The 9,866-nt window shown below is 42.4% G+C and overlaps 1 protein-coding gene across 1 annotated transcript in view; it reads right to left on the bottom strand.

The window, feature by feature from the left end:
* Positions 1 to 105: 105 nt before the first annotated feature.
* GOLM1 (golgi membrane protein 1) overlaps positions 106 to 9,866 on the bottom strand; it is a 29,996-nt gene continuing 20,235 nt past the window's right edge. The window contains exons 5-10 of the mRNA XM_080972946.1: positions 9,404 to 9,506; positions 7,753 to 7,885; positions 6,179 to 6,347; positions 2,549 to 2,860; positions 704 to 826; positions 106 to 377 (exon numbers count right to left, since the gene is read on the bottom strand). Of these exons, the coding sequence (XP_080829072.1) occupies positions 304 to 377; positions 704 to 826; positions 2,549 to 2,860; positions 6,179 to 6,347; positions 7,753 to 7,885; positions 9,404 to 9,506 (914 nt within the window). The 3' untranslated portion in view covers positions 106 to 303. The remainder of the gene's footprint in view (positions 378 to 703; positions 827 to 2,548; positions 2,861 to 6,178; positions 6,348 to 7,752; positions 7,886 to 9,403; positions 9,507 to 9,866) is intronic.

Raw genomic sequence — 9,866 nt, 5'->3', positions numbered from 1 at the left:
TTAAGAAATTCCAGTTTTGGTAGCTAGACAACTTGTATTTGGGGGCTTTTTCGTCACAGTTCCAGGAGAACCAGAAGAACAGGTATAGATTCATTTTTTAATAAAAAAAAATGCTTCCTCCTGAAATGTTTTCATGGCATACTTCATAGGAATAGTAAGAACGTTACATCAGGAGACAAGTTAATAAGGTCAGAAATTATTTAAATAAACCCTAATTGATCCGCTTCAGTCTAACATTTCAAGCCTTGAAGGTTTCAAGCCTTGTCTCAGTGTCTGTAGTTGTTTCCTGCAACAACTCATTATTCACAGCCTCTGTTGATGTTCTTCACCAGGCTTAAATAAGTGGTTTTGCATGTTGGGATCTTCAAGTTTCTGGACTGAAAAGAAGAAATTTTATGAAATTCTAAATACATAGAGTTCGGTTACTTAGATATTTAATCATAGAATAGTTACACATAAACATTATGCCTGTCTATTGGTCATTGTGCAAAATTTACATATTTTCAACTGACAGTTTTTCACAACATAATGGCAGCTGTCAGCATGACCTCCCATGGTGCTAAATCAGGACAAAGTTCGCTAAATACCCAGTTTGAAAATGTTTTAAATGTCACTAAACTAATGAAAAACCTGACTGATCACTGTGCAAAATAGTTTTAAGGTATTCTAGAATATCTTTGAGAACAGAAAATGCACCACTTACCATTAAAGTTACTTTGGCTGTCAACAAGAGCAGCTTGCTTATCTGTTTCAGATTCCGCCTCGTTCATTTCTAAATTGTAGTCCACTACGTTATCCTGGTTTGCTGTTTTGATTCCAAATTCACCTGCAAAGACAAGTCAGAATAATTCTTTTAATGAATCTTATTGAATATAAAAGTTGTCTTTTACTGTAGAGCATTCAATATTTCAATTATTAACACTGGGCTTTCTCGGCTCATTACAATCAATCAGTCAACCAACCAACCAACCAGCATAGGCACGTTACATTTTCAGTAGTTAGGCGAGATTACTAATGGTTTTATTTAAATATTGTAATACCTGATAGTGCTCATTTGTCTCAACACTTTTATACCCTGGTAAACTCTTGCACCTGACCAAACTGTGGGAGGCAGTGGAAGACAGGAGTGCCTGGGGTCACGAAGAGTCGGACACGACTAAACGACTAAACAACAACAAAACTCTTGCAACCTGATCATTTCTTTGAGATACAGGCAATATTTGCATTGGTGGCATGCTAGATCAAACATATTCTCATAGACACCTCTTTATTCCTTCAAGTGGTCTGCTGTATGATCTCTGCTTACCAATAGGTAAGGATCTTTTAACAATTAGCAAGGAGCTGGGTGGCATGTCCTCCCTTAGGGTTTGGAATTAGGATAATCTATTTTAGAAACCTACTATGCCTTGTCAATGCAGTTGAATGAGTTTTGGATGTGTAGCATACTGCCCTACTGCAGGAATGGTCTACATCCAGCCTCCCAAGAAAACTGACATCCTCCTCACAAAATGTTATATTTAAAAAATAATTTTGACTTCCTATGTTGTGAGGCCCTCAAGGCTTCCTCCACTGGGAAAAAAATACCATTCCTACAGGTCCAAGATGTTTGAGACCTCCCCACCCCACCCCACCCCAAATCTGTCTTTAATAAACTGGCCACACACCCTTTTGGCCTCTGACCCAGCAGCCCAAACGAGGTTAGTCACTCCTGCCCTATGATAACCTCTAACACAAAGAGGGAAAGTAGTATGTTCAAAGTGAAACAAGCTCACTTCTAAACATGGTTTTGGAACTAAAGATGCTCCACCATTTTGTTTCCAGTGGTAGATGGAGAAATAATATACTTCAAATATTGTGGGGAGAAAAACAAGTACCGTATTTTTTGCCCCATAGGGCGCACCGGCCCATAGCGTGCACCTAGTTTTTGGGGGGGTAATAAAGAAAAAAAATTATTTCCCCCCCCCCCAGGTGCTGGGCTGGGGCGGGGGAAGCCCAAGCTTCCCCCGACCCCAGCCCCCAGAACAGGCTGCTATCTGCAAGCTGTGGGAGAGCTGAGCGACTTTGCGCAGCTCTCCCACGGCTAGCGGAGAGCTGCGCGAAGCTGGAAGCCTGGGGCGTGCTGAGCTCAGCGCGCCACAAGCTTCTGGGTGCAGGCAAGCTCTCCGCTAGCCGTGGGAGAGCTGCGCGACTTCGTGCAGCTGTCCCACGGCTAGCGGATAGCTTCCTGAAGCCTGGAGAGTGAGAGGGGTCGGTGTGCACTGACCCCCCCCCCCCGCTCTCCAGGCTTCAGCGAAAGCCTGCATTCGCCACATAGGAAAAAATGCGTACTATAGGGCGAAAAATACGGTAAACTTTTGGCATTCTGTTTCCTCGGCGATAACTATTAATTATAAACAGGAATGGAAGTTTGACACCAAGTGCTACACCCAAAACACAGTTTTTCAGGAGTGATAGATGTCAAACTACAGCTGGTTATATTTTTCCTTTGCTGTTTATTTATACACTCAAATATGTCCTTCCTGGACAGCAGCCAAGCCTTCATACTAACCAGTCTTTCTGGTCTCCTGTTCATCCTGCTGCAGCTCATCATTTAAAAGGTGCTCTCGTTCAACTTCTTCATCGTCTGCTTTTGCTTGATTGGCATTTTGCTGGCGCATAGCTTCTGCCAATTTGCCTGCCTGCTTTTCTGCTGCTACTTCAAGTACATTTTTAACTTCTTCATACGACCTCTGTTCCATTCCTGGTTCTGGGGGCAGACCATTATTATCTGCGTTAAGCTTAGCAACTATTTGTAGGTTGTCCTGTTCAACAGAGTGTTCCTCTTCCTTGGGTTCCTTTTCGTTGACAGCAAAAGCAGTTCCTTTTGTAAACAATTGTAAAAGCACAATAAGAACACAGTGCAAGAATGGGATTGGTATGAAAATTTAAGTATTTAAAACTTAAGCTGCTTTTCCTTGCCTAACTTGTTTCACAAAATGGGCACACCACCTATTGAAACCAGAAGTCCATGCAGTCTTTTGGTTGGTTAAAGGTGCTTGTCATACAAGACACTTACTGAACACATTGTTCCACTTCTGGAGACCATCCTGCGCTTCTCTTTTAATACATATTCATGGACTGAGAAAGTATAAGGCTAGGAAAGATCTGCAAGGCATGCAACCTGACCTAACCTTTACACTGACTTGAGATCCTCCATGCCAAACATTCTTCATTCATTAGGCCCTGTTATCCAGCACAGTCAAATCAAGTATAAAATGGAGGAAGAGGTGTTGGCAAGGTACATGATAAAGGTAAAGGGACCCCTGACCTTTAGGTCCAGTCGTGGCCGACTTTGGGGTGGCGGCGCTCATCTCGCTTTGCTTGCCAAGGGAGCTGGCATACAGCTTCCGGGTCATGTGGCCAGCATGACTAAGCCGCTTCTGGTGAACCAGAGCAGCACACGGAAACACCGTTTACCTTCCCGCCGGAGCGGTACCTATTTATCTACTTGCACTTTGACATGCTTTCAAACTGCTAGGTTGGCAGGAGCCGGGACCGACCAACGGGAGCTCACTCCGTCGCAGGGATTCGAACCGCCGACCTTCTGATCGCCAAGTCCTAGGCTCTGGTTTAACCCACAGTGCCACCCACGTCCCAAGGTACATTAGACTGAGGGATTAATATGAAACTGGTAATGTGTACGGTTTTACTGCTTCCAGTGGGCTGTTCCACTTTCAGAGTTTAGATAGTAATAGTCAATAAATAAAGAGAAACTTTCACCAGGTGTATTTTGTATTACTTCGTGTTTACTGGGCAGGGGTCTAGGAATCAGCATGATGGCGAATGAGCTGGGACTTTTTCACTCCCATTGTCCACACCTGCAATCCCTTAAAAAGGACTTTGCAGCAAGTGAACATATAGCAGAGTTTTCTGGGCAAGCTGGATATTTCTCCTTAAGATCAGCAAAATGAGTGCAGATTTTTATACGCTTCTCTCACGAGCTAGATGTTCAACATTCTTCCCACAAATAGCAGCACAAAATACACAATGACGCAGTACAGGTATGACTCACTTGAGTCTATTTACCTGCTGTAACCAGATTTTACTACCATCCTCAAGGCAAGAGAAAGTTGGGTGGGGGGTATTAATCAAGGAGGTGCATCAAAAGGGGGGGAAATCCCCAGGATCCAGGATCTCATTTGGGTTTGGGACAAAGTTCCATCTTCAGAGGACAACTTGGGACAGGATGTGTCAATGTCCAAACGGTATGCAGAGATACATGAGCAACAGATTGAGCAACGAGAGAGGAGTGGAATGTTCCATGCAGTGTCAGAAAAACAGCTTAGGATCTAGTAAATTTTTCACCATAACAACAGTCAACAAGCATAGTCTTGCTTGGGCCAGTTGGTTTGCAACAGAGGTGGTTAACCTTTTTCGAACTGAGAGCCACATATCAGCGGTAGGTATGGTCAATGGTATTGTATGTACACCTGCACGCACACATGCAACTATGTACATTTAGGAATGAAGAAGCTTTATCTGCCATTTTGCCCTCAACTGGATGCTAATTCTCAGTGTGCCGCTGCACTTAACTTGAAAGCCCTTTCCCCCAAGCCTTAACTTTGTATGAGGGAGAGAATGTTTGTGATTGTGGTAGTGGCTCCTATGCAGCCATTTTGGGGGTACAGTCACCTTTCCCTCTATGCACGCTACCAGAAAGACAATTATTATGCATTAACCATCTGAACCAGGGGGGACAAAGCTAGCACTGCAAAGGCTTTCTTTCATTGGTGCAGCAGGGCAGGTGTCCTAAAGTCTGAGCTTTCATTTAAATAATCATCTCTTGTCCTCCAAGAAAGGAAATTAAGAGGCAAGATGTGCAGGTATCTTCTGAAACTATTTCTGTACAGTAAGTGTTGTATATTTTCCCTAATATTGAGGAATGATCCCTGTTGATTAGCCAGAAACTCACTGGGGGGGGGAGATATATAATCATGTTGTCGGGATGGTTTATGTTATGCCACATTCCTCACGGCAGCCATTTTGTGGCTGGTGCTCACAGTAGTCTCTTCGAATTCAAAATGTGCACAGGGGTCCAAAAATGTTGGGAGACCCTTGTTCCACACAGTGACCTATCAAGCAATAGTTACTTCCACACTATGTGATAAAGGTAAAAGGGACCCCTGACAGTTAAGTCCAGTCGTGAACGTCTCTGGGGTTGCAGCGCTCATCTCGCTTTACTGGCTGAGCGAGCCGGCGTTTGTCTGCAGACAGCTTCTGGGTCATGTGGCCAGCATGACTAAGCCACTTCTGGCGAACCAGAGCAGTGCACGGAAACGCCATTTACCTTCCCGCCGGAGTGGTACCTATTTATCTACTTGCACTTTTGATGTGCTTTCAAACTGCTAGGTTGGCAGGAGCTGGGACCAAGCAACGGGAGCTCACCCCATTGCAGGGATTCGAACCGCCGACCTTCTGATCGGCAAGTCCTAGGCTCTGTGGTTTAACCCACAGCGCCACCCGTGTTCCTACATGATGAAGATACAGTACAGCAAATTTGACTTAAGACCTTTCCTGCTTTGCAATGACACATAGCATGGAATGGCATTATAAATAAGGGAGAAACACTGTTGTGTTTCCAAATGTCATGTGAGCAGCGACTGAGTTTGTGAAGAAATACCAGCGCAGCAATGCCTTGCAAACAATAGGGTCTTTGGTTTGGATCGCAGACGGGGAAATCCCTTTTAAAACCTAGCAGCAAACAGCAGAAGTAAAATGAGGCCACTAATCAAACGCCTGGAAAATGGCTTTAACCTAGCACCAGATTGCCCTGCCCAGGATCCCCATCATTAGCTGTGACCATATTTCATTCATTGGTGGGGTGGGCAGGAGCCCAACGAAAACCAGAAGCACGTTCCCTTGCACAGGCAATGAAAGCATCACTTCAAGAACTGAACACTCACATACCTATATTTCTAGCATTGCTAAGCTCACAACATGACTACTGTGAAGATAGTAAGCCTGAGAGGCAGAAAGTGATAGAATCACTGTTTCAACTCTGGTCAAAGTCACAACTTTGTATTGGGGAACAAATCTTATTCATGCAAAGTCGTTCGGTGTTTTGGACTATTTGTTTTAGATGCTAACACCTGATGATGAGATTGGAAATTTATAGTAATCTTTGATACAACACTCTTACCTTTTTCTCTTTGATAATCCAGTTCTGCCACATTTTTTATGCTGGGTGGCGTTGGCTTTGAGATTTCTAGTTTCAAAGCATCATCAGAGATGTAATGTTTTCCTTGAAGTTCATTTCCCTGTTTCGTCAGGTCACGCTGCCCAAACTCTGTTGGCTCTTGAATATTTATCTAAAACAAAAACAAAAAAACAGCCCTACTTGATTCATACCATTCTTCAGCGCAAATGAATAATCTACTATTATAATTTTTACTTTAAGTGGTTACACAGCAAAATTAAAACAAAGTCCTTGGTAGAAACTGAACGACAGTAAAACAGACAGCTGTTTTCCCTTCTTGTGGCTGCTTCACAAGCCACAAGATATGTATGGAAGAAGTTACATTTGACAATAGCTACATGTATATATTTCATCGCATGCCTATGACCAGGGAGCAGGTCCCATTAATTTCTAGGGGCAGGTTAAACACTTTTCTCTCCTACTGAAATCGGAAGAGACTTAGGTAGTTTTCAGCTTTACCACATTGTGACAGGATCTAGCCGGATTTGTGATTGGATCTCTCCACATAATTGTCTGCTCTTAAGAAAGGCTCATGCAGGGGGATAACAATTTTAATCAAAGCCACTGTATGAGGAGAGTCAACCTCCCCATAACCCTATGGGGGGGGACCCATAGAGCTGCTATTAGCCACAGAGGGAAAAGCAAACAAGCATCCTGTATGTTTGGATCAGGTCTGTGGCAGTGGGGAGGGGGAGAATAAAGCCTTCTTCCTCCCCATGCCAGCTTTCAAAAGATTATTACTTCAGGGGATCCAGTCAGAGTTCTCTCATATAGTTGGCGTAATGAGAGAGAGATGGAGGGAAGGTAATTTTGGCTTTCATGCAATGTGACCAAACTTTGAAAGCTGTTTGGATACTTCTGAGTAATTTTAAATGCATTATAAAAACTCACTTTTTACAGTTAATCATTTCCTCAATCCTTCACAACTTTATGAAAATGTACTAAGTACAACTTTTATGTGCCACTCCCTGTCATCTACGGTGACAAATGATTTTATGCCCACAAATAAATCTCAGTTAAGGAAGAGGAAGTTTACCTGTTGGCATAGAATGGAGCTATACTATTTACCAAAAAAAAAAAAAAAAAATGAGGGTCAAAGGTTTTGAAGGAAGGTGTCATAAATCTTCCTCAAACAACAGGTGTTGAACTGAAAGTTCCTTGTTTAAGTTCAATGACTTAAATAATTTAACTGAAACAATGTTGATTCTTTTAAGTTGCTGCTGCTCTAACTGGGGAGTTAGATAAGCATGCCAAAGTTTAGGTACTTCTAAAGTTAAATGAGCACACTGGAATTCCAAAAGGTCAAGGCAGCAACAAATGGAAGGAATATGCATTCAAAAAATGGAGATGGGAAGAGAAGTATTGTGGTTCACCTTCTTCTTACTTTGGGCCATCAACAATTGTAGTTGTTCAGCCCCACATAGAGGTCTGGATAATGGCCTGAATCAGTTCAGCCAGCCTGGTTCACCTACAATTTGTGTATAAATACCCCTCTAAAACAAATTTTTAAAACTTACTTGATCATTTCTCTCTAATATTTTTGAACTATTCTTCATGTCTTCTGCTATCTGACTGCCTTTTTTGCAGGTTGCTTCTATCCTTTCTTCATATTGTTCTTTCAGTTCCTTCATCTGACTGATACACTGAGACCTAGAACCAAGCAACAGAATGCCGTTTGTAAAATGTGTTCTTTAAAACACGAAAGATCTGCACAACTTGAAACCCACAAAGTCAAACACAGCCTGTCAGACACATACTCCTGCCTTCTGTCTGACTGACAACCTCCTTGTTTTTGTAGTCCTAGAGAGATCATGAATTGGAGGTTTATTGAGCCCCTCGTGAGGCTTGTACAGTCACAAATTGTGCAGGACCAGTGGCAGATTTATAGCTTTGCACAGTAAGTGCAGAATTAGGGCCTCATGCTCCTGAGAAACCTCCCATCTACTAGTGTATATTGTTAACCAAGAGAATATTTTTGAAACATGACAACCAACAATGTATGGCCAATTGCTGAATTTGAGTATTTTAGCTGGTTGCATCGTTTCTGCTTCTCCAACTCCCTGATTAAAGTTAGTACAGGCTGGTCCATTAGGCAACTAGGGCTTAGTTCAAGCAATTAGAAAGTGTTCAAGCAATTAAAAAAAAGGTCCCAAAAATCTCAAAGCCGCACTTGTTCCTGTCCGACCCTGGCAGACATTTCTGCCAACCTCCTGAGACAACCAGCTCTCTGCACCACTCAGCCAATTGCAGGCCAATTGTTGTTGCCAAGATGACAATCCAGCTACATTAGCAGATATACTTTTCTGGTAGACCCAGGAGCCAGCAGAACTGCAGAGGGATGTAGGTAAGGCAAATTAGAAATGTTGTTGTTTAGTCATTTAGTCGTGTCCGACTCTTCGTGACCCCATAGACCAGAGCACGCCAGGCACTTCTGTCTTCCACTGCCTCCCGCAGTTTGGTCAAACTCATGCTGGTAGCTTCGAGAATACTATCCAACCATCTCGTCCTCTGTCGTCCCTTCTCCTTGTGCCCTCCATCTTTCCCAACATCAGGGTCTTTTCCAGGGAGTCTTCTCTTCTCAGGAGGTGGCCAAAGTATTGGAGCCTCAGCTTCAGGATCTGTCCTTCCAGTGAGCACTCAGGGCTGATTTCCTTAAGAATGGATAGGTTTGATCTTCTTGCAGTCCATGAGACTCTCAAGAGTCTCCTCCAGCACCATAATTCAAAAGCATCAATTCTTCGGCGATCAGCCTTCTTTATGGTCCAGCTCTCACTTCCATACATCACTACTGGGAAAACCAGAGCTTTTACTATACGGAGCTTTGTTGGCAAGGTGATGTCTATACTTTTTAAGTTAGAAATATTTCTAACTTAAATATTTCTTTTTAAGTTAGAAATATCCTATATTTAAATGCAAAATTATACCCAACCTTTGTTGTTTTGGTTTGTTCACAGGTACAGTATTATAATTAAATTCTTAGATCTGTGAGCCAGTGCAGCAAAATATTTAAAACAGCAAACCTGATTTTTATATTTTTTTAATCCCATTGACTTCAATGTAGGAAACACATTGCTTAAAATCTAAATATGTAACCAAAGCTAGTGCTTGAATAACTTGGCTTGTGGCCATTTTGCTTATACAGAAGTTGGCCAATCATCACATACTTACATGTCATATGTAATTTTTTTCTGAAGGTTTGTCTGGTTTTTCTTAAACCTGTAAATGTCAAGTTGGAGCCTTCCACATTCCTTCTGCAGACCTCTCAAGTTTTCTGAGTAAAAATTAAATTTTATTAAAAACAAGCAGAAGGAGAAAATAATGAATGATGAGTAGGAAAGAATATTCTTATTTATTTCACCAATTATTCATAGTAGTTAGATTAAAACACTGCTTCAGTCTTTTCGGTTTATGTGACCTGTGTAGCTCAAACATATGCATGTTTAGTAAATTCCACTACATTCAACGGAGTTTACTGCCTAGTGTCTGTGAAATCCATACTGCACAAGCAGACTTCCATTTGCTCCCGACAACTTCTCCTTCCTTTCTGCCCCCCAAAATCTGAAGCAGATTTGGGGGCAGTAGCAGGGGGGGTAACATAAGTTCTGGTGTGCAAGCAGAAGCCTATTCTGCT

This window comes from Podarcis pityusensis (genome assembly GCF_964106645.2).
Source record: "Podarcis pityusensis genome assembly, chromosome: 11".
NCBI lineage: Eukaryota > Metazoa > Chordata > Lepidosauria > Squamata > Lacertidae > Podarcis > Podarcis pityusensis.
This window is presented reverse-complemented; position numbering and strand designations above follow the sequence as displayed.